At 44.3% G+C, this 24,210-nt stretch overlaps 1 protein-coding gene across 5 annotated transcripts in view; it reads right to left on the bottom strand.

The window, feature by feature from the left end:
- usp13 (ubiquitin specific peptidase 13) overlaps positions 1-24,210 on the bottom strand; it is a 34,409-nt gene that overhangs the window by 9,022 nt on the left and 1,177 nt on the right. Inside the window, exons 1-18 of one of the 5 annotated variants that reach the window (XM_085152159.1) lie at positions 23,779-24,194; positions 23,475-23,589; positions 22,495-22,620; positions 19,609-19,672; positions 18,405-18,526; positions 17,689-17,831; positions 16,630-16,814; positions 16,176-16,273; positions 15,196-15,386; positions 14,843-14,914; positions 13,371-13,476; positions 11,816-11,941; positions 6,473-6,626; positions 5,977-6,151; positions 5,773-5,861; positions 5,257-5,379; positions 2,836-2,859; positions 2,298-2,441 (exon numbers count right to left, since the gene is read on the bottom strand). In XM_085152159.1, coding sequence (XP_085008285.1) covers positions 2,298-2,441; positions 2,836-2,859; positions 5,257-5,379; positions 5,773-5,861; positions 5,977-6,151; positions 6,473-6,626; positions 11,816-11,941; positions 13,371-13,476; positions 14,843-14,914; positions 15,196-15,386; positions 16,176-16,273; positions 16,630-16,814; positions 17,689-17,831; positions 18,405-18,526; positions 19,609-19,672; positions 22,495-22,593 — 1,915 coding nt within the window. In that variant the 5' untranslated portion in view covers positions 22,594-22,620; positions 23,475-23,589; positions 23,779-24,194. The other 4 variants (XM_085152160.1, XM_085152158.1, XM_085152156.1 and 1 more) reach the window with 4 other exon arrangements.

The following is a 24,210-nucleotide window of genomic DNA, read 5'->3' as shown; positions in this document are numbered from 1 at the left end:
TGGGTCCCTGAAAATCTCCACGAGTTTATATGCCACTGTTGCATATCATTAACGCTTTGTCTCAGTTAGCGTCTGTCCCTCGCCGTCCTCGCCGGCCCTTCCTGCAGGTATCTCTGGCTTCAGAGCTGCTTGTTTACCATCTGCTTTCACTGGCTCCACCAGCCAGCCCAGTGTTTACTGTCACACTATTATTGTCTGTTGTTTCTCCACGCTCATCATTTCCCTTTTTCCCCTCGGTGCCTCAGCTGATTGCAGCAGATGGCTGCCTCTCCCTGAGCCCTGCCAGAGGTTTCTTCCTGCTAAAGGGGAGTTTTATTCCTCCCAGCACCGTCATCAAACACAACCCAAATATGTTAGCTTCTGTCTGTGATACAGTAAAGCGCTAATCACCTTTCCAACTTGTAGCTATTTTAAACGCATTAAAATGAACTATGTGCCAATCAGATTCTTTAAAAGAGAAATCAAAGGAATTTTACGTTTATATCTGGTGAACGTTTCACATATACTGAACAGTGAAACTGAGCATGAAATACTCATTTCTAAGTAAAACACTTCTCTTACTGAAGGTGCACCATGACCGCTGAGGAACAAGGACACTCCCAATGACTTACTGTTGGCTGTAAACACAGCCTTCATTACTCTGCTCGCCATAAATTAAATTGTGCACCACTTATCTCCCCCTATCATCTCTATCTCGTCCTTCTTGTTTTGCGTCCTTCTGCTCGCCTCTTATACAGATGTGTTTATGTGTTTCTACCACAGAAAGACGCCGCTCTGTCAGGCTGCGGGATAGAAGACGTTTGCATGTTAAGTCTTAAACTAAGGCCGTGTCACATTGTCTTTAAAGCCCTCTTGCTGTTTATATTCACTGCGGCGTCTAAAGTGATTACGTGAACAGCGGTTTAGTTGTCAAACCAAAATAAGCTGAAAGAACCTGCAGGATCGGACCTTTAGCTGGTGTCACTGAGCCTGAATGCAGCCCATTTAAAAACTAAGAGGCAGGGGTCTGCTCTAATTTCCCTCCTCTGGAGAGGCCCCTTACAGCCACCCAGGGAAATAAAAACGTGAGTCTGCACCTCAGGGGAAGATCTCAGCACAAAGACACAAAGTCAGTCCAGACAAAGTTTCTGGAGACGACCGTGCACGCAGGTGAGCACAGATACGCACCTGCAGCACACAGAAGAAGTGCAATGGAAGAACATGAGATGTGATGCGTCTCTCACTTACCTCTGTGTTTAAAAAGGTGCCCAACAAATAAACTTACCCGTCTGTGTAATGCATCCTGTCAGCACCACAGTGGGGAAAATGCCTTTGGCTGATATGTGGATAAAATCATGCAACACAGACGTCTTATGTAATCTGACCAACATCTAAACTGTGTTTTCACTGCAGCTCTTCTATTATTTGTCTCTAGTATTTCTACCTTTGTCTGGATTACAGTTACTCCTTGAATCCTCAGCACTCTCCTCCTTTCGTATCGCCACCATGCTGTCGTGGAGCCTCGCTGTGAATGTTTGCAGGTATAAACACTAGTTACACTTTGACACACTGTAACGAGAAGGCCCGGCTCACAGTCACTGCTTTAATTTATCCCAAAACTGTTCTGTCAGGTTGAAGCCAGGACTCAACAGGTCAGTCATGTTCTGCAACCTAACATGTTCATCCTCGTCTTTATGGACCTCTTTGTGCACTGGTGTGCAGTCATGTTGGAACAGGAAGTTCCCAAACGGTTCCCACAAATCCGGGAGCATGAAGTTGTCCAAAACATCTTGGCATGTCGAAGCATTAAGAATTTCCTCCTCCACCAAACACTCGGCACAGAGGAGTTCTGCTTCCACTTCAGTTCCTGTTGTTCCCAATTGCAACCACTTTGTTATAACAGTTGACTGTGGAATATTTAGCAACAAGGAAATTTAACGGGTGCACTGCACAGGTGGTGTCCTATCACAGCGCCGCGCTGAAATTCACCAAGCTCCTGCAAGCGACCTGTTCGTGCACAGTTGTCTGCAGCAGGTGCCTGATGTTACACACCTGCAGCCACAGCAGTGACTGAAACACCTGAGCTGAATGATCTGGGTGCGTGCGTGCTCATGATGATATAAAGTGTGCATCATGGAAAAACTGCATTTGTATTGTTTTTATTTAGTATTTTATGTGTGAAAATAAGTCCCAACATGTAATTTGATGCCAGCACTGACATGTTTATAACCCTGAGCTGACTGACTGTAGAGGTCATGTGACATGTTTAATTTCACACATCATCATCCTCGGTGCATCGTGCCGTGCTGCTGGCTCACCTGGCTCTTCCATATGGGCTATGATCCAGTTGAAGGCCATCTCAGGGCCCATGTTCCCCGTGTAGTACACCGCCTTCCTGCAGGCCTCCAGCGGAAAGCCCATCTCCGCCAGCTGCATTACTGCAGCCTCGTCTATTTCTGGAGCTGAGGACACAACAAACCAGCATCAATAACTAAAACATGCAGTTGCTGATTCAACAGTAGCAGCGGCTTGAAACAGCCAAACAGATTTGTGGAGACTCCCTCTGTGGGACTCATTAAACAAAGAGAGCAGAGGAGTGTCGGGCCTGCAGAGGTATCGTTGTTGAGGGATGATTTATCAAGGAGAGAAATGAGTCTGGCTACAGCAAAGCTGCACAGCACAGCCGAGTTTGTCACAAAGTCGAGAGCAGCACCTGCTCAGGTAGGTCAGAGGTTTAGCTCGCTAGCATTCATCACCACTGCCTCGAGCTCAAAATACATTTTCTAAGGTTATAACTTATAGAAATGTTGCATGTTCAATGTGGCACACAGCTGTGAAGAGAAATTAAATACTTACAGTCCAAGGAGCTCATGGAGTTATCTGAAAGAGGAGGAGACACAGTCAAGCATCACCATCGCTGGTTATTTACTGTTGACTCTGTTTTGGAGTAATTTCACTCTTTGAGAATAATAAAAGATTTGCAGACACTTGTACAGATAGCATCTATAATCGGCCAAGACTATATCCTGGAAAATCTGAGCTGCCGTTATTAATATTCACAAACAAAGGTACAGTTCATCACACAAATCCACTGTAACACAGGGACTCCAGATGTTTTCGAGTACCCGTGGCACGTCCTGGGTACAGTTGGTAATTCTGTCTGTTTTCTTTTTACCTTTCTCATAAAAGGATCGTTTAGTTGCAGAACATCAAGGGGAGAAGCAAATGTCCCCCCCACACCCCTCATGAATCACAGAAACACTGCCCTGTGTTATTTTGGACATGAAATGTTGTCAGTGTCCTACAAACACGTTTTATTTCACACAGATATGAAAACGTCGGCCTGAGAGCAGCGCAGGGTTTTGTTCATTTTCCTTTGTTGTCCCCTCATTGCCTCAGTTACTCAGACTGCTGCTGGGTTTGATCCAGTTTATATTAACTGAAAGGAAATACTGACCCAGTGGATTCAGCTGAAGCAGCCATCTTTCATGGTTTGCTTTAATAGGTTTAAATGGATCATGTGAGTAACGAAAACAGGGAAGGAAAAAAGCTGAACCAGAGTTTCAATACATCGTGTGCAGTTTGTAATTGTTAATTTTTTAACCAAAAGAAAAGTGGAAGCAAAAGAAATTCACTTTCCATTTTCTAAATGGCCTGGAATAATTGAGTAGAAACAGACCAATGAGAAATAATGTGCTTCAAGCAGCGCACAGGAAAACACATTTGTGTGCAGCTAAGAAATCAATAAGAATCACTGAAGCCTTTTGGAGATAGAAGTGCGACCAACGATGAATCACTGCGAATTTCAGCCGGGGAGGAGCGAGCCAGCGGTTAATTTACAACCAAAAAACTCATCATAAGAATGTGAAATAAACAAATCTGAAAGCATTGAATGCAGCGTGTTGTCTCCTCTGACCTGTCGTCACAGCTTTAGCTGCACGATTTGCAGAGGCAACGCTGTTTTTAACCTCCTGACATAGAAGCTCAGCGACGTGCAGGTTTGCTGCAAATAAAAACATGTGTCTGTCAAAGACATCTGTACAGGACGCCGAGCCGTAACAAAGCAAACCACAACAATGATGCTCTGATGTGCAGAAACTCCACTCAGGTTGTTTGACACCGACGGTACAGCACACCACGTTCAGTCCTAAAATATTTAGGCACACTAAGACAAGCGAGCGCAACATTTTTATATTGTGTATTCATGTGCTGCAGCAGACGAAACCAAAGAAAGATCCAAGTTATGGATGTGTGAAGCACAGCACAGGCTGCTCTCAGATGTTACCGAGCCCACCCCGTAATGTGCTCACAGCCTGAAACTTTACAGGACTCTCTGTACTTCACATCTGCTGAAATATTAACAGAGACAGCGATAACTTGATGTAGCTGAACAACAGGAGGAGGAAGCTGCGATCACAGAGAGACAAAAGGCAAACAAAAAGGAGGGCACTGCCTTTGTGGGGTTGATTTTTTATTTTCACTAAGGGCTAACGTGGCCTGGATTTAACGGCTGAAATATTACCAAGCCTGCAAAAACGTTTCTTGAAAAGTGAGAATATTTGTGCTATAACTCGCTAGCTTCCAGTACTTTAATCCCAGAGCTGAGGGAAGTGCGTTACAAGGAGATCTCGTGAAATCATTAGAAGCTATTAGGCTTAGCCACACTGCGAACACAAACACTCTTCAGTAATTGATTGAGCATGCCTTTCCTGTGGATTCCATTTACTGTGTCCTTAGGAGGGAAGATGGGGGCTTTCAGCAGGATATTATATTAAAGACAATTTCACAGGCCATTTAATTCACAGAAATACCCGAGACCTGCCGAAAAGGATGTGGGGCACTGCAGCTGGTTCAAGCAGCAACGTGTTAGGTTATAGGGTAAACAAAGTTTCATACACGGAGGTGTTTCTAGCACATAAACGGAGTGAAGAAATATTCTTGGCTTCTTTGGTTAAACAGTACAACAAAAGGCTTCACGCTCTGGGAAAACACTGCCCTTTAAAAAGGGACGGTGAAATCAAAGATGAAGGCCAAAAATGCCCGGAGTAATTAAGGGTGCTGGTACACTTTTTATTCATGCATGACTGCTAACACCCCTGTAGGCCAATGCAGGCAATTTATGAGCCTGTAACCTTCTGGGTGAGAAAAATGGAGCAGCATCTAATAGATGCCATATATTATAATATATGGATGTTTATTTGTCAACATCAAACAGAAAATAATACAGAAAAGAGCAAATTGCTCTTAGAAACTCCCTCCTCCACTTTTATTTCATACCTCTGGTGTCTTCGGGTAAAACAATGGGAGGCATCAGGTCCGGCAGCTCTTCTTCTCCCGCCTGCAGCCCCGTGGCTCGGAGCCGGTTCAGATCCAGGAAGTCGGGAACGTCAATGGCCACATCTGCAGAGCGACAGCGAGATATAAAAGTATAAAACTGAAGGATCCAGTAAGAACAGTGAGCTCCCAGATCAACTTCTAAATATTACGATCTATATGTGAGGCGTGACCTTTTCCCCTGTTTATGAACTGAACACTTCATGAACATTTTAAGGTGCTAAAATACACGATTGATTTTCAACTTAACACCGACAGGATGACAGATAAACGCTTATAACCATGTGTTCAAAGTGCAGGCGAAACGTTTTCTCCACCTGGCAACAGATTCACTGCTGTGCAGTTTAATGGTGCCCTCTGCTGGGTGTTTATGGCATTGCACTTACTGAGACATGCTGCTGGAGGGAAATACAAGGTCAATAAATCTGATCAGTCACTAAAGTGTGAGATACTAGTTACCTAGTTTTTTCGGCACCCAATCAACTCCAAATGTGAATTTCTTAATCTGCACCACCAGATACTCTGGGAACGAGGAAAATCGGGAAGTTCTGTAAAGGAATGTGTTGAAAATTCAGTTTATGAATCCAGCTGGTTTTCGTTTAAATATACTGGTTAAAAAGGGTGTACATTGGTCATTTCCGAGAACAAGTGGACGTTGCTTACTTGACTCCCGCTGACTTGGCCTGCAGTGCCGAGCTCCAGAAATCAGGAACATTTTCCGGCTCTGTGAAGGCCTGCAGACAAGCAGTGAAAGGGATCCGCGCCCTCACTGGCTCAGGAGGGGGACGCATGTTCTCTTCTGCTTCCTTACGCTTGACCTCATATGCAAGTAGCTCCTCTGGTAATGAAAAACCAACAAAAACGTGTCACTTTCATTTGCAGCATTTGCAGAACTGAAGGTGCTGCAAGAGCTGATGTATTTGTTGTACGTGTAGCATTTCAGATCAGTGCAAAGCTTTAACTAAAACGCCACTGTTTCAGTCAAATACTCTCATCTTGGCAACATTTAAATAGTACATACAATTTGTCACATAATACTTTATATCAAGCTGTGAAGGTGTAACATTATTCCCAGAGCAGGTCCTGTTCATTCTCCCACTTGCTGCAGTGACCAGAGGCCATCGTGGCCTCCATTGTAAGCGTGTGGGGGCTCCGTTACCTCGATTGCTGGCGGCCTCAAATGGAGCGGGCAGCTGGATGCAGTAGTCTACCCGCTGATTGTAACGGACACGACGAGTCTGGCAGCACTGAACTCGCTCCTCCACCAGGAAGCGAAACACGTCACTTGGATTCTCGGAGCCTGCGTTGTTCCTCTGCAGAAACACCAAGATTCAGGATTCAGAGAAGCTGAATATGAGCATCGATAACAGAATCGGACCACATTTGGATTATGAGTCAGGCTGACTTTAGTTTATTATCCCTAAAGCAGGCTTGGCCGAGTCCAGGCCTCGAGGGCCGGTGTCCTGCAGGTTTTAGATCTCACCCTGCGTCAGCACACCTGAATCAAGTGATTAGTTCATTACCAGGCCTCTGGAGAACTTCAATGTTGAGGAGGTGATTTAAATCAGCTGTGTTGGATCAAGGACACATCTAAAACCTGCAGGACACTGGCCCTCGAGGCCTGGAGTTGGACACCCCTGTCATAAAGTATTAGTCCCAAATGCCATCCATCCATCATTAATTCTGTTTGGGTTATCCGAGGCCGGGTCGCAGGGGCAGCAGCCTAAGCAGAGAAGCCCCGACCTGCCTCTCTCCGGCCACCTCCTCCAGCATGTGAATGCCTTCTCCAAGTCCAAACACATTTGGACTGTTTGGGTAAACTCCTATGCCACCTCGAGTATCCTCAAGAGGTTAAAGAGCCGGTCCAGGGCTCCACGACCAGGACAAAAACCGCATTGTTCCTCCTTTATCCGAGGTTCGACTAACGGATGCATTTTCCTTTCCAGCACCCTGGCATAGACTTTCCCAGGGAGGCTGAGGACTGTGATCCCCTACAGTTGGAGCACACCCTTTCTTGAAGATGGGAACCACGACTCTGGTCTATCAATCCAGAGGTACCTGACCTCCACGCAGCACTGCAGAGGCGTTTCAACCAAACCCGCCCTACAACATCCAGAGCCTTCAGGAACTCAGGGCGAACCTCGTCCACACCAGGGGCTCTGGCACCAAGCAGCTGCTTCAGTGACCTCCCCCCAGAAAAGACGAGTTGTCCCCCTCATCTCCAGACTCTGCTTTCTCTGCGGAAGACTAAGGAGGTCCTCTGAGTTTCATCCACTGTGCAACAATGTCCTCGGTCGACGTCAGCAGCGCTCCACTATACACGGTGCAGGTAGAGCACTGCTTTACCCTCCCGAGTCGCCTGACGGTTTTCCGCGTTTCTTCAAGGCAGTCCAAAAGTCTTTTTCCTCCCTGAACTCCTCCCACACTCGAGTTTTTGCTTCACTGCCCAAACCGTGTTCCGCTTGGCCCATCGGTACCTATCAGCTGCCATCGAAGTCCTACAGGCTAACCAGACCTGACAGGACTTCGTCAGTCTGATGGTTCCCTTCACGTCTGGTTCGGGGGACACCACCACGACGGGCACCAACCACCTTGCAGCTGCAGCTCAGTGCAACGGCTTCAGCAGCGGAGGTGCTGCACATGGTCCATTCAGATGTCCCGAGTCTCCCTCGGATTGCTGTCAAGCTCTGCCGGAGGTGGGAGCACTGGCACATTAAATACGGTTAAATGTAACGGCTCTATTTAACAATGACATAAACTGGGGAAGAGGTGGTGAGACTGGATATATAAATCACAGAAATGACTGTCTTTGCCGTGGTCTATTAGACTCTCTTGGCAAGACTTAAGCGTGACTGCAGTTTGACCCACATTTCTTAATACAGCCATTCAAAACACTGATGTGACTCTTTAATTTACCAAATGCCTCAATGGAGAGAGCTGCACCTGTTTTAGAAAACGAGGAAGAATCATTATCACTGACAGGCTCCACATCCTCTCTACGAGCAGCAGGGCTGATTGAAGCAGTGTTTATTTGAAGACTGTGGTGAAGGATGGCGCTGTGATTAAAGTTTGCATGGCCAAGCCCAGCCCTTCTATTCTAAGATGCTACAGCAATACACAAGTTATAATTTCACTTCAGCCATATTTGTAGGATGACACAGGCTGGGCAGGCTGCTGATGGTGATGTTATTCAGGTTATCCATGTATGGGTAACTAAACTGGCATGTAAACACTGGCTAGTAGGTCAAAGGAGGTGTGGAAACAAAAATGTTAATCACATTTAAAGTGTGAAATATATCTACAGATGATTTTTTAATAACAGCCACAGAGGTTAGGAGAGATGGTTGGTATGTTTTGTTTATGTCCAGACTATCTCAGGGCGTCCTGGGTGAGGCAGAATAGGAGGCATTATCTGGCCACACTGTGTAAGCGATAGCAGAGGTCTATATATATCCTGCTTGAGACAGACATTTCAACACACCCCATGTTTACGTACCAACCAGGGAGACGGCATGCTGTGTTCAGTCGAAAACAAACGGCCCCTCCTCCAATAAACTGTCCCCGTGTGTCACACTCACCATATCCCACAGCAGCTCCCACTCTGTGACAATGTCACAGAAAACTGCAGTTTACAGCCAGTGTTGAGAAGGTTACTTTTAAAATGTATTCCATTACAGATTACAGATTACATGCCCCAAAATGTATTCTGTAACGTATTCCGTTACGTTACTCAATGAGAGTAACGTATTCTGAATACTTTGGATTACTTAATATATTATCATGCTGTTTACAACTACATGAATGTACTATTGCTGTGATTTATTACTGTTACTGAAGGTCCGCGGCTCCGAGCCGTAGTAAAGGGACCTCTGGCTAATACGGTGGGTTCGTGTCGGGCTCGTAGCTGAAAACTAGCTTTACTTTGTTGTCTGGGGCCTTCGCGGTCTACGTGGGCCGGGTCCTCAGGAGGTCGGGTAGGCCGGAAGTAAACGGCTATGGAATTGGACGGTCTAGCCTTCTCGATCTACTCCCGCCCTTAATTCAGAGTATTTCCGGTTGTCAGCGCCACGGCACAAAAATCGAAAATGGACCCTGAAATCTTTCTCCGTTTTTTGTGTTCAGCTGGTGGGGTGACAGACGTCACCGAAAACGTCGAAGCACTTTTGCAAATATGTCATATCTTGACAAACCGAGCAGATATTTGAAGTTTACACACCCACATTCTCGCCTGAAAATATGTTTAAAGTTTATTTTGTGGCCCAGAAAGATTAATAAGAGTAATTTTAAAACTTAGTAGCTGCCGCCATTGCCGGTGTTGTGCCAAAAAGTGATTGCCTGCCAAAAACTGATTTCCAATGTTTCCGTGTATTTTTTATGTGTAATATCTTTACGTATGTTGGTAAATAGACTTCGGTGAACAGCGTTTACAGAGGGGTTATATATAGAATTAAAAGATTATCTGTTTTTTCAAGTTTCTTTATAACTCTGTGTTATTGTACTTACATTATAACCAATCCGGTCCTTTATCCTCGTTTAAAATATTTTTACAGAACTATTGTCATATTTGCTGCCATTTCTTCTCCTCTTGGCCAGCTTACTCTGACAAAATACATTTTTAATGTTAATTAGATTTTTTTAACTGCATAAATAAAGGTTATATAAAAGTCGCTGCCAAAAACTGATTGCGGCTTCTACCTTGTTACACGAATGTTGTTTGTGGCTCAATATGACTTTGTGTCATCCATGAGGGATGCATTTGACATATGTTTCACATATTATAGCCCAACAAGTTACTTATAGCAGTTTAAATACGAGCAATCAGTTTTTGGCAAATACCGGAAATCATTTTTTGGCAGACAATCACTTTTTGGCACAACACCGGAAACTGGAGCTTGGCTGGGCCGCGCTATGAATTCTGGGATATGGTGGGCCAAGAAGGACACACCCGACCCATCCTTCAAATTCGGGGAAAAGGAGGACGCATTTGTCGGCTGCATTCGGAGGAGTCTACGAATTTGGACAGCCTTCGGCGCGTCGCTGTGACATAATCGGTCTACAAATGCGGCCTCAGGAGGAAGCAGCCCATGAATTTGGACACGACCAGAGAGAGGCGTTGAAAGGCTGCTCCAACAGAACTTATTGTTTCAGAGGAAAACACGAACACGGTGTACAGTCGAGTCTTAATAGCTTACTTACAGCTGGGCTCGTCAGGCTCTCTTCTTGGCTGCAGTGGTTATTATTATATTTACATGCTTCCAGCTCCCGTTTCTGCTCGATGACAGCTCGTACTTTTCCTTTTTCTCCCTCCCTCGCTCACAGACACATAACGTGTATGGCAGTCCATTCTCCCTGCAGCACGGACTACACTGCCCATGATGCTACATTCTTTAGAGCCTGTAGCATTCTGCCTGTTAGCTTAGCACAACAACAACAACAGGCGCTCTCTCACCCAGGAAACACGCAGAGAGAGAGTGTCACCCTGTAACCATGGCAACCGTAACGCCGCCTGGAACAACAGAACGTAGCTGTCAAACAAAACCCAAACAGTCCTGACCCGCCACAATATGAAACAGGGAAGTACCGCCGTGTAATCCATTTATTTCAACAAAGTAACTGTATTCTAAATACCACCTTTTTAAACGGTAACTGTAACGGAATACAGTTACTCATATTTTGTATTTTAAATACGTAACGGCGGTACATGTGTTCCGTTACTCCCCAACACTGTTTACGGCACATCGGTCACGTGGGATGTTTTACGTCATTTTAAAGATTTTCTGTGACCAGCGAGGCACGCTGACACACATCAGGGTTTTCTTAATTTTACAGAGCAACATTGTAACACATCAAATATAGAATTTAAAGATGAATTTAGATTTATTCACATTTCTAAAAGTCGTTTGCCAGATTTATACATTCATCAGCCACTTTATTACATACACCTTGCTAATACCATTTGGATCCCCTTTGCTTTCTTAACTTCTCTAATTCTTTGTGCCAACAGGCTGCTGGAAACAAAGATCAGAGATTTTGGTTCGACGTTGCTGCAGATTTATTCAACTCCACGTCCATGATGCGAATCTCCCATTTCCACCACAACTCAAACTTGCTCTAGTAGTTTGAAATGACTGTGGAGACCTTTCAAAGTGCAGTGCATTGCCACTGAAAGCAGTTTAAGATTAACTTTGTGCTCATTTGCATACATTGATTCCAACAACTGTTTATTTGAGTTATTGCTGCCAGCCTCAGTCATTCTCTGACGTCTCGTACTCGCGCTCACTGATATTTTCTCTTTTTCAAACATAGAGAAGGTCGTGTTGGGAAATCCCAGCAGTTCTGCAAACTCTGCAGTCACAGCCTGTCACTTTCACTGGAATCACCTCTTTCCCATTCTGGTGCCCAGTTTGAACTTGAACACAGTACTTGCATTATAAGACAGTGTGTAATTAGTGTACATGTGGATGTGAAGACATGTTTCCACCCATCCACTGGCTTCACTCACCTCCACCAGGTTGATCATGTGCTGGAGGAATTCATGAGCATCTTGTTGCCTGTTGGAGGAAAACTCTGGGTGTCCCCTGCTGACCAGAGCCTTCAACATTCGAGCAGAGATGCCCTTCTGCTGGTGCTGCAATTAAAATATATATACATATAAAAAGATGTCTCACATAGTCGTAAATACTCTGCCTTTTCAGAGGACCATATACACAACAGCTGACCGAGAGTGGGGATTATAGACTTTGGAAGGAATGTGTGATGTCAGGCTAATCAACATGTTTGTCTAACGTGACAATAATACATGTGGAAAAATATGATGCTACAAAGTAACACAGATACTTCGAAAATCTCGCTGCTGTGGGGGCGCGGCCTGCGGTGCTGCTGCAGGGGTGATGGACACACCTGCACGCCATCTGCAATCACGCCTCGCCGGCTTAAAAATCTGACTGGGTCCTGGGTTGTCGATGTGAGTTGGGCTATGAGCTGCAGCTGACTGAGTGTGTGAACAGCAACCAAGTATGCTGAAAAGCATGTTAATGACAACGGCATCGGGTCTGCGGTGGGTTGCACTGGCATCGCCACCTTCTTTGTTAAAAAACTCGAACTTTAAGCTAGCTGTCACAACAAGAAATGCAGACGTCTGCATCACAAAGCTCAGGCAAAAAGCATCTTTTCCAATGCTCGCCATCACTGTTGATACTTGCAGCCTGTGACTAAAACTTTGTTGCTGCCATACATGTAAAAATGTGCTTCCACAAAGATGCAGCAAAAACATTTAACGCGGCTCCTTCACACATATCTACATTTACTTTGTGAAAAAGCATAAACCAGCAGTTACTATAAGATAAGCAGATGTTTAAATATGTTGCTGCCATCCAGTCTATATTTTTCCCTGCAATCAAACAAAAGTCTTTAACACGTAAAACCACCAACCTCCATCAGGAGAACGTGTACCAGCATTAAGAAAACCATTTGATGAGACTGTGATTGTGCTGGGTCACACTGACATAATACAAGCTGAACACAGCAACACAAGCTCTCCCCCCACATCTCCCCAGCTGTCAATATATGTCCAACCACGATTTCCCATCACATGTGCAGCTCACAGCTCGGCCTGGTGGCTGGTGAAGCTTATGGAGGAAGCCCAGGGCTCACAGAAATAACCCTTTATGGCCGTCCTGTAAGTTTGTGGTAGATGTGTACGACGACTCCGAAAAGGCAACAGTTTGACAAACAAACACGTAAATATTCATATAAATTAAACAGCAGCACACATGTAGCAGCATGAAGCTGTGATGTGAGGAACTAAAAGGCAAAACACAAAATGTTAACGGTTGAAGTCGAGCAGCTCAAACTGCTGCCAACAGTTTGTAGACAAAATGAAAACAGCAGCAGGAGAAGAGAAGCTTTAAACATATATAAACTCAACTACACTCCTTAAAACAAACTCTGTTACGTTACTATGAAAAACCAAATGTTAAATCGAGCGGCTAACTCTAAATGTTAGGATTATCAGCGTGCTTCGTTGCTTATGGACCCAGTTTGGAAGCTGGACATACCCAGTTTAACACCTTGTATTCTTCTTTCATCACCTGTTCAATGAGCTCAGATTTCATGGGCGGTTTGGAGTACTGGCCTGAAAGCAGTCCATGTCCCAGTTTAGCCCTGCCACACAAAAACACACACATAAGCATAAAGTAGAGTCTTATTTTAGTCTTGCTGGGGTTATTTTTTAGATGGCACACCCTGAAGGAAGTGGGCACAAGGAAAAAGACACTACAAAACCTTCAGACAGGGCCAGCTCGTGATAATCCTGAGTTTAAACTAAAGCAGGCTGTAGTCCTACAAAATAAGTGTTATTGGACTGGCTGTGGCGCCTCTTTGCAGCTCTTTGTGATTGTTTCTCGTCTTTAAATACGTCTGTGCAGTCGTACTCCAGAGAGACAATTAGGAGAAATACAGTCAGATTCATTTAGACTGTATGCTACTTCATATTTATTAAAAGTGAAAAGCAGCAAGGAAGGGACCTCGTCTGCTTCATGTTTGCCTGTCATATATACACCATTACACTGATGTTCTTATTAAACAGGGAGGTCAGTTTTCCAGATCCAGGCGTGTTTTCATTTTTCCACTCTTGGATCAAAAGCAGACGTCCGATGTTCAGTAATAACAGGCACACAGCTATAGCTGCAAGGACAGTAGCTCCACCCACCTGCTGTTCAAACCTTGTGTTTATGCAGAGCAGCCAATCAGACGGACGTTTGCTTCAAGAGGAGCTAAAACAGTTTTGTGTCAGACGGTGCATGAGTCCATGAATGTGCGATAAGTGGCGTAAGCCCGGCCCTGTGTTAGCCTTACAGGTCACCTGCTTAGCTTAGTGAGGCACGCAGCACCGCAACTACTGCAAAGATCTGGAGGAGAGCCTCTTCAAATGATTACACGACCTTTAGCAACATGCTAGTTTAATTAAATATTTGGTGGCAGAACCTCAGCTCCAATCCCCGCCCCCGAATGCTTCATGTGTATCATGAAAGACTTTCCTGTTTGTCCTTCAGCACCTTGACCTTTATTCACACGTAGCGTTAGTAAGTACCCGTTTACAACAAAATTGTCCTCAGAATAATCCAACAGCAGGAAATTTCATCCACACTTATCCTTAAACACCTTTAAGAGAGCGCCATGATACAAATAAACAGGTTTACTTTCCTATGACCCATTTCTCCCTGACAAGCTCTAACAGTGACAGATATGAACGTGTTTTTATCTGGCTGCGTGCCTCACAGCATGAAATACACCGCTGCTATCTATCGCCTGCCTGGCTACGAATCTACTTCCCATCCATCACACCCACAGCATCTGACTGGCCTCTTGCAACATACAAGTCAAACACATTTTATAACTAGCATCAAAATTCATTAGAAAACGACACATCATGTTAATTATGTTATAATTAACAAAATATTCCAGTCCTGAGCAGCTAGAAAAACACCTGTTTGTGCAGCTCCTCACTACATAACCTGCAGTCACTTACATTTGAGTTGCAAAGTCCTGGGTGGGGTCGAGCGGTGAGTAGTCAAATATCCTCTGAAGATTACCCACATACCTGGAGAGCAAAACACGAGTCACACTCTGACCTACAGAGGAGCACACGGGACGATGGACCCTCAGGAAAATCAACTGGAAAGTAACCGTTTTAAATATTGATCTAAATATTGGTAAATTATTTTGAGCAACAAATTTACACGTTAAAAAACAGCTTTGATTGTTGATAAAAACTGAAAAAGTATTTCAGATTCTTTGTGGTAACAAGACCTCATTTGTAAACTGGCTCTAAAGGAAAGCAGTACAGACTCGATAACATCTGACAGACGAGATATTACTCACATCCTTTGGAAGTCTGGGATGCTGAAGAGGACCTGCATGACCGTACTAAGGTAGCAGCTGCTTCCCAGATTTTTGACGCCTGTATAACCAGAGCCGTACACCTCCTTCAGCTTCATGCCCGACTCTTGGATCACCTCCCACTCGCTGACCCGCGGCCGGGGTTTATTGTCTGTGTGCTGCCCGTTTTCTGTCTGAAGGGGGGAAAGGGAAGCTGTATTAAAAACAGAGTCTTCATCTGGTTCTCAAAGCTGGATTTGACTGGAAAGTCTATTATGGTTTTTAAATTCCACCCCACATGAAAAACTCCTGGTTCGACCAAAAACAGCGTTGGAGAATCCAGGCAGGTCAATCCCAATCAGTCCTACTCTTTTTATTCACGTACTAAACTAAAGATAAACTTCTTTTAACTGTGGATTGTTTTGATTGAAATATCCCCAAAAACCCAGACTGATGTTTTTGGGACTGTTGGCACGATTTAAATTCAGTGTTCATCAAATTTATTGGAGCACCTGACAAACAAGGAAACATAAATATTTGCAGCTCTTTCAAAAACTTCAATCAAGCATAATATTATAATATTCAACCACTGCAGGAATGCAAGTCAATGTGTAATTTGGCACTTTAATCAAAAATAATAGTGTGCTTCACTCACACAGATTAATATGGGATTAGGGCCACTGGAGTCCTCTTCCACAGTATTAACCATCACAGAAACACCAATTAACACATTTGAATAGCAGTGATTTAGGGCAGTTGTGTCATAAACCTCTCAGTGAATCTAACAGCGCTACATCTCTTCAGTTTTCTTTATTTCACGTAAAAAATGTAACAAATGTTTGTAAAACTCCAATGAAAATGTTCAGTGTGTAGCTGCAGCAGTGAAGCGTGCTGTGCATTGGTTATTGATTTGATAATTGACTGATTATTACTGATTTCTTTGATGTGTTTCAGATGTTTTAGGCTCAAAGCAGCTAACTTACTCGTTTCTGCATCTGTAGCATGTCTATTCCAAAATGTGACAGGTGCTCTGATACGTGCGGGTCCAACACAGCTTCTTCTTCCTCAAACGAATAGATGTCTGAAAGTTAAAGAGCAGTGAATCACTGGTAACTTACTCGCTTTAGAAATGAACTACAGATGGATGAGATCCTGCTTTATATAAGAGTCACTGTGTGAGCTTCAGGAACAAAACTTTGGACAGTCGGTCGGTGAAATTATTATTACAGCTACACGATGCTACACATTATGTCAAACTTTTAAAAACAAAGCGAGTTTAACTACATATTGTGTTTTAAACACTACCATAAATTTGATCTAAACTAAGTTTTCTGTAGTTTTCTTTGCATTATCAAAACTAACTTAAAGGAAGGATCACTGACAACGTGAAATAATTCTGGATTCGTGGAACGGCTCTGGTGATGAAGAGTCCCAGACCTGCTCCATCGGGGGTGATGGTGTCCAGCTTGACAGCTAGAGGGTAGTTGGTCTCTCTGTAGTGCTCCAGCGCATGGCCGTTACCACCGCTGCCATCAAAGAACCACTTCCCACAGAGCACTGCTCCGTCTGTCAGGTTCAGCCACAGGTTCTCTCTCATCTCACACTTCTGACACTTCCAGCCACTGCAGACAACAAAACACAGACTCGTGTTGTTGATGTGCCGTTTTTAATCACTCGGTCGTGCCGAGCCTCACTTTTGACTGCAAAATGTCTGAAGCTTCATCCAGGTCACGGCAGGAGCTCGGATGGAAAAGCGTCTGGACTTCTTCAAGCTGCTTCAAGACGTTTCACCTCTCATCTGACTTCTAAGGTCAAATCAGTCAATCTGGGACTCTCCACCATTTGACCCCAGAATGAAGAAGCTTCTCGGATGAAGGTGAAACATCTTCAAGCAGCTTTTCCATCCGAGCCCCTTATACTGCAACGTTGCATTTTCCTCAACAACAGGGGTGAAAGTCGTCGGATTTACAGGTTCTCTCCTGTTCGTTATCAAAGCAGCAGAAACAAAGACTACAAATACAACTTTCCTCATATAGAGTCATTAAAAACAGACGTTTACATCCATGTCTATTCAGACACGTATGATAAAGTACGCAGCAAAGCCTTTAATAGGTGGAAACCAAAGATTACTCTGATCCATGAAGTGTCTGCCAAACGTGAAATATGGTTCACATTTTGTTTTGGCTTCACTAACGAGGTTGTGTTTGTGTGTGTGCCATCAGTCTGTTTGCAAACACAATAACCTGAACAAACTTCCATCCAGAGACGTCTTCAAACTCAACTTAACGGCTTCGTGGTCAAAAACGGACAAAAACCCGTCTCATAACTTTGAAACCAGAATTCTGTGGTGTCGTGATTATTGTTGACATACAGAAAGTGCACGTCAGATTTGACCTCTGACCTCTTCAAAGTCAGTGATAATGGTGCTATGTAGAGCTGTTGTTGTTGTTATTTGTACTGACAGCACACAGGGAATAACACAGACTTCACTCCGACCTGGGTGGGATCCTGACCCCGTTATCCAGCTGTCTGAGGCTCCTGGCATGCCGCGACACCTGGATCTCCTCCTCCCAGGACTCAGGCTCCTGCTTCTTGTAAGCTGATGGTGCATTGAGTACTGCATCACAGGCGATGGTCACCTGGACGTCACCAGAGTCAGCGGTCAGTATTTATTTCAGCAATTATTTTCTTACAACTGAACAGAAAAGCTCAGAACCACAGAAAAGAGGTCATGCAAGATTTGTGCTTAAAAAGAAAGTGTGTGCCACGTCACATGACTGAGTCAACACCGAAAGAATTAAGACAAATCCAGCAGCAAAACACACCTGCTCTTTTATTAACTGTACAATCAAATATTTGCCACCGCGGCAATCGCACATGCATTAAATAACAGACGTCGAGGTCGTGCCAAAGCCAAGCTCTAAAAGCCAAACTAACGAATAAATGGGTGAAGAGTCTCTTCTGTGCTCCATGCAAGCAATAAACACAGAAAACAACACATACAGCTGCACCGCATGGTTCCCCGAAATGTCTGCACAGGTGCAAAAAACAAAGGTGCATCTCACAGGTCACCCACCAATCCTCTATAACGAAGTTCGTTTTTGAATTTTCAGATGTTTTTGAAGCTTGAATGTAAAATATATGGATTGAGACCAAACGGCCACTCAGGGAACCATCAGCGTGCACTGCAACGGTAACACCGACTCACTGACCAGAGCGGGCAACTCCTCAATATTTGGTAAGGGGATCTCGAAGTGGTCTGGAAAAATGACGAGCTTGGCCTCATCCTCGTATTCATAGTCCTCCCCGTTAAAATCACGGTTCAGCTCTAAATCTTTCAGGGAGGAAGCAAACAGTCAGCTGACTAAAGACACCGCTGAGTTTGTTCTGAAATATCTTTACTTGATGTTCTGCTTGAACTTGAGATGATGATTTGTTTCTTTAGTCAGCAGCGGATGTCTAAGGAGAGGGCTCTGATCACCCTCCATACAGAGCATTTGTTTCCACCGCAGCCTAAACGTGCAGAATGACTCAGTGGGAAACAGGATCATAGGTTAACCCTGACAATGCTGTTATGCCTACTGAATGCATGCGACGTCAGCAGCTAGCGCCTTAATTAGATCACTGGACCAACGTGGGATTATGGCGGATACGTACATAACCGCTGTCAGATCAAGATCTTAAAAGGATAACAGGAAGAACTGCTCCAAAGAAGGAGTCCTCAGGAAGAGGCAGGTAACGGCTGATCTAATCTGCCCTTCATGGAGTGGAAGGAATTCCTCCGTCAGGAGGCACCTGGTCCTCTGGGCGCAGCGTCATAGCTGCAGTAGAAGCGTGTCAGCAGCCAGACGGGAGGCTGACAGGTGGTGGCAGCTGAGAGGCCGGCGACTCTCCGCACACCCAAAGAGGCGGAGGTGAGGGGGAGCGGGCCAGGATTTGATTTAGAACAGTTACCAACCACATTTACAAATAAATGAGCTATATTTAGAGAACAAGATGAAGCGGAGGAAGAAGAGGAGGGGACACATCATGAGGAATATCTGACGCTTTGGGTAAAGGAGGGTCGCGACAGAGTAGGAGGCTCTTTGCAGAAAGAGATGCGTGACCACATTAACATTAAACCACCAAAACAGTAAATTACTCCTGGAGCTGCACTTTTGCAAACACCAATCAACGAGATTCACTGTTCAGGTATGATTTAGTGCTTTAATCCTCTGCTGGAGGATAAACAGCTCAGTACTCGTTTTCCTGTTCTACAAAATCCGTAAACGTCGTTACTCCGGTACATTTAAGTTCTGACAACAGGTCTCGTGGTGAGGAGCCTGTAGTGAGTTTCTTGTAGCAGTGAAGTAAAACCCTGAATGCTGTTACTTATATCCATAAGACTGTGAACTTGCACCACTGCCTCGGTCTTACCTAGAAACACTTTTCCATTTCTTCTTCTGGGGATGGCGCCGCCTCCTGCAGCTCCTGTGGCTTTCTGTAGGAAACATCACATTTAAACACCTTTCAGCACCCTGCTGCATCCAGAATTACTTGAAAAAACACATTTTTAAGGCCCATCCAGATAGTTGTCATTTTGTTAGGAACAGATGCCGGACGTTCCAGGTGCCGGGTCACTTTACAAGGCAGGCGGAAAACCCCGACCATGGCAGGGTCAACATACAGGATGATTAATGCTTCAGTGCTCAGATACTGTTTACAGTCCGTGTAACATCATGTGTGGGCCTGTCTTTGCCTGTGCTGTGTGTCATGGTCTTTTTCTGCCTCTGCTGCAATTCTCTCGTCTCTTCATTGAATGTCAAGTGCAGCAAAAAGGCAGCATGAACACAACAACAAAGAATAGCAACATTAGCATGTTTTAGCTTTGACACACAGTCATTGAACGGCTGAACCGTGAATCTGCAGAATCATCAGCTGGCAGCACAACTCCACAGCGCCACCAACTGGTTTCCTTTCAGTTTGATCAGGTTGGCCTGAATGAGTCTCTCGGTGGGTAAACGGGGCAGAAAGACGGAGAATGCTGACACACTTGAGACCGAGTGGGCCTATGGGAAAAGCCCAGCAGACACAGGAGCCTGCAGAATGTGAGCAGCTGGTTGTGGACACATCCAGGCATTGAAATAGCAGTTCTCTACAAAGCAGAAGCCAGTTAGAGGCAGCAGCTCTGATCTTTGTTGGTCACCATGCAGTTTTCAAAGAAAGACGAAAGTGAAGTTTTGGTTCAGATGTGATACAAAGACTGTTCCCTTACATTACTCAGCAGCTCTCTGGCTCAGGCGCAACAAAGCGTAACGTTACCGTCTTTATAAATATCATTAATTGTAATAATAAATTCTGTTGTGATGTAAATGGGTTCAGTCGTTTTTGTAATGCTCATCTTATTGTTGCTCTCCAATTGGAAAACAGTTTTTACTCATGTTTTACTGAAGCACATCTCACTGGTCCAATCTTAAAAACATCACAGCTTGATGAACTGTGGGTTTTAACGGCGTGTTCAGCAAACTAAGAAAAATAGATTTTAATCTCTTTATTACAAGTGGTCCATTAAAGAAATCCTCAACTTTCCACATAATTAGTAGCAAATTACTAGGGGTGGGGGAAAAAATGGATACTGTGTAGCATGGTGATATTTTGTTTGCTAATAATGTATGGATACAGGGACAGCAGAAATCGATATTTTGTTACAAAAAGGTTTTTGTGCTCTGACTTCAGAGCATGTTGATCCTTTTTCTGAGCAAGAATCCTGACATTCCTTCACTGTCCAAATGTGTTTCACTTGTTTTTGGCAGCAATAAACATGACAGTTTACTTATTTTAATTTAAGACATGTTTTATTTTAATTAAGTTTAAAACTTTTTTATTTAATGTAAAATTATATTTTGTTTTAATTTATTTTCAAATTCTTCAGTTGCTGAAGGGGCTGCATAGTTTTCATAAACTGCATAGTTCAGAATAGCTATAATTGTACCAGATGGTTGATTCAGTTAAGTTGGACTAGACTGTAATACAAACCGTTCAGTTTGTCAACAATCAAACTGAAATGAGAGAAAGACTGAGTGTGAGACTTTGATATTAGAGAAAATGAATATTGATAAAGTTTACCTTTATGTGCAGAATCTGAATATCGCAAAATATTTTTAAAAATTGCAATAATATCGTATCGTGCGTTAAGTATTGTGATAATATCGTATCGTGGGATGTATGGTGATTCCCACCTCTACACATTACCCTATCCCCTAACCCTTAACTCTTGGAATTTTGCAAACACACAAAAACTAGAAAAACGTTCAGTGAGGAAAGTTAGAGGTGAGAAACAGGCCTGAAAACATCAAGTGTTAACCACAAACGGGGGGCGGGGGGTGTGTGTGTGTGTAATGATTTGTAAATGAACCTATAGGGGCCCAGCGGGCGATCGTGGCTCAAGAGTTGGGAGTTCGCCTTGTAATGGGAAGGTTGCCGGTTCGAGCCCCGGCTCCAACAGTCTCGGTCGTTGTGTCCTTGGGCAAGACACTTCACCCGTTGCCTACTGGTGGTGGTCAGAGGGCCCGGTGGCGCCAGTGTCCGGCAGCCTCGCCTCTGTCAGTGCGCCCCAGGGTGGCTGTGGCTACAATGTAGCTGCCATCACCAGTGTGTGAATGGGTGGATGACTGGACGTAGTGTGAAGCGCTTTGGGGTCCGTAGGGACTAGAAAAGCTTTACAAATACATTTACCAAGACGATGCTAACTTGCATCTATTATCCTGCATCAGCATGCCTCTGTGGGACTCCGTGTCCTGAACTGGCCCACCTGCCTGCAGTCCAGCTTCACCAACTGAAAACACTTATTGAAATGAACAATATGACCGTGGAGCAACTGGGATGCTTCCTCAGACAGGGCCGGGATGACGTTCCTCTCCCAAAACTCAAGCCCCTGGCCTCCTCGCTCTCCAGACACTTTGTTCATAAACATTTCTCTCAGTTTAAACATCTGTGATAAAACGCTTTTACAACTTGATTGTGATTATTTTTATGTGTAAGAAATCTGGATTTAATTTGGTCTTATGTGTTAACAATCATCATTTAAATATAAGAATCAATATTCCACACATCACTGGTTTTACTCAGGAGTTGTTTTAGCTTTTCTGTTCGACTCTGATAAATTCTATTAAATGATTAACTTAACCTAACCTAACCTAACCAAACGTGCTCTATAAACAGGATTTGAACTATAGAAACAAAGAGGATTTCGATGCTCTGAATTCTACTTTAGTCTGTATTTACAATCAACGCCGATCAAGCACATGGAGCAGGAAGACGCACCTCTTTGACGTGCCGTTTGAGGTGCATGTAAACGCTCTGTCCTGTTTTGCGATAATGTCGCTCCACATGTTCTCGACCAAAGCCCAGGAATGTGTTCATGCACACATACAGGCCTCCCTCAGACTCCTGCGGAGCAAAACAAACAATAACAATGAGAAAGCACGACTGGCACACTATGAGCACATCTGAAATATTTCTGGGAACAATTTCAGGATCTTCTATTTTGCCAAACTCATCATGGTAACATCAAACACAGAGATGTGATTCTGACACTTTCCAAAGTCTTTCTCGCTCAAAGAATTGTTATTTGCACCAAAAACTTTCCACCTTTCAGCGTTTGTGCTGCTGACAAGCTTTAGTTTTAATGCAAACGCCTCCTCTGACAGGTCATTTAAGCCAAGTAATTGATTATTGTCTCATATTAGGCTTCATACGAGCAACATGATACAACAGTTTTATGCTGTTGTTTCTGAAACTGAAAAGCCTCCCATTACAGGGATTTCATTAACATGTCTGAGCTCTTGGGAGAATGATTTTTACCTTCAGTAACAGCCCATAAGCTGAGACTGACTTGTGTCATGTCTTTGAGAGAAGAACACGATTCTGTGGTCGTCTTGTTATTATCAAAAAATGTCCACGTGAACAGTGACAGACACCTAAACTTTCAAATCTACAATAATCAACCGTTTCCTTTCCTTGACAGGTCACTTCACACGGGAAAACTAAACACTTGGAAAACACACCTTCAAAGTTGACCTAAATCTGCGACCAGGCCTTATGAACCTCCCCTGATAAACCTTTAAGTGGCCCAGAGTGACATATGAGCCTCAACAGTGCAGGGTAAAAATAACCCGGTCCTCAGGCCAACATGACGAACTCCAGACAGCTGAGTCACCTTTAAAAACGGGTTCAGTCGAGAAAGCGAGATTTCATTGGGGCAAAGAAATGTTATTAATATCTGTCACAGGTAGGAAGGGTACCTGTGACAGATATGCAGGGCTCAGTTCACGTACAGGAAGGACTGAATCATCAGCGCATCAAACCCCTTAAAGGTTCAAATAAAGCAGCAGCTGTGTTCATGATGTCGCTGCTGCCCTGTTCACAGAAGAAAAACGACAAAAATAAAGCAGAATAAGCATTTTCATACATATAGCAGAAATCTTTCACTTTTTAACTCATTACAGTCACAGTGTTGCAGAGACACCACGTGACCCCATAAAAGCTACTAAAAACAACACCATTAAGGTCTTTAAACGTGAACAAATCCTGTTTGAGAAACATCACCGTGGACACAGCTCCAGCACTGACGCACTTTGGGACATTTTCAGACAAATTATAGACGATAAAAGCGAAGAGAGGAGCAGTGAGTCGTGAGCACGGCTGCTGGAGGACTCGAGCCCAGCCTCAGGCAGGTGTAGGTGTGTGGCTCCGTTTGTTGGTCTAACTGCCTGCGTGTGGACCTCCAGTAGTAGTGGGGTGGCGTGGACACAAAGGAAACCCCTTTCATCTTCGCCTGAGACGTAAACACCCTTTAATTGTCTTTCCCCTCTCGAGCTCGCGGGGACGGTGACCATGGAGACACGCTCACTTACAGCTGATTCACGTGCGCCGCTGAGCTCGCGCAAAACAAGCCGTCAGCTCGCCTGCGACGCGCTTTCTCTCCCCAAACAAGCCGCTCGTGTCGCACTGAGTGTGTGTGAGGAGGTGGCGACACTT

This window comes from Neolamprologus multifasciatus, chromosome 23 (genome assembly GCF_963576455.1).
Source record: "Neolamprologus multifasciatus chromosome 23, fNeoMul1.2, whole genome shotgun sequence".
In the NCBI taxonomy this organism is placed as follows: Eukaryota; Metazoa; Chordata; class Actinopteri; order Cichliformes; family Cichlidae; genus Neolamprologus; species Neolamprologus multifasciatus.
The sequence above is the reverse complement of the archived record's forward strand: the minus strand, read 5'-3'. Positions and strand labels throughout refer to the sequence as shown.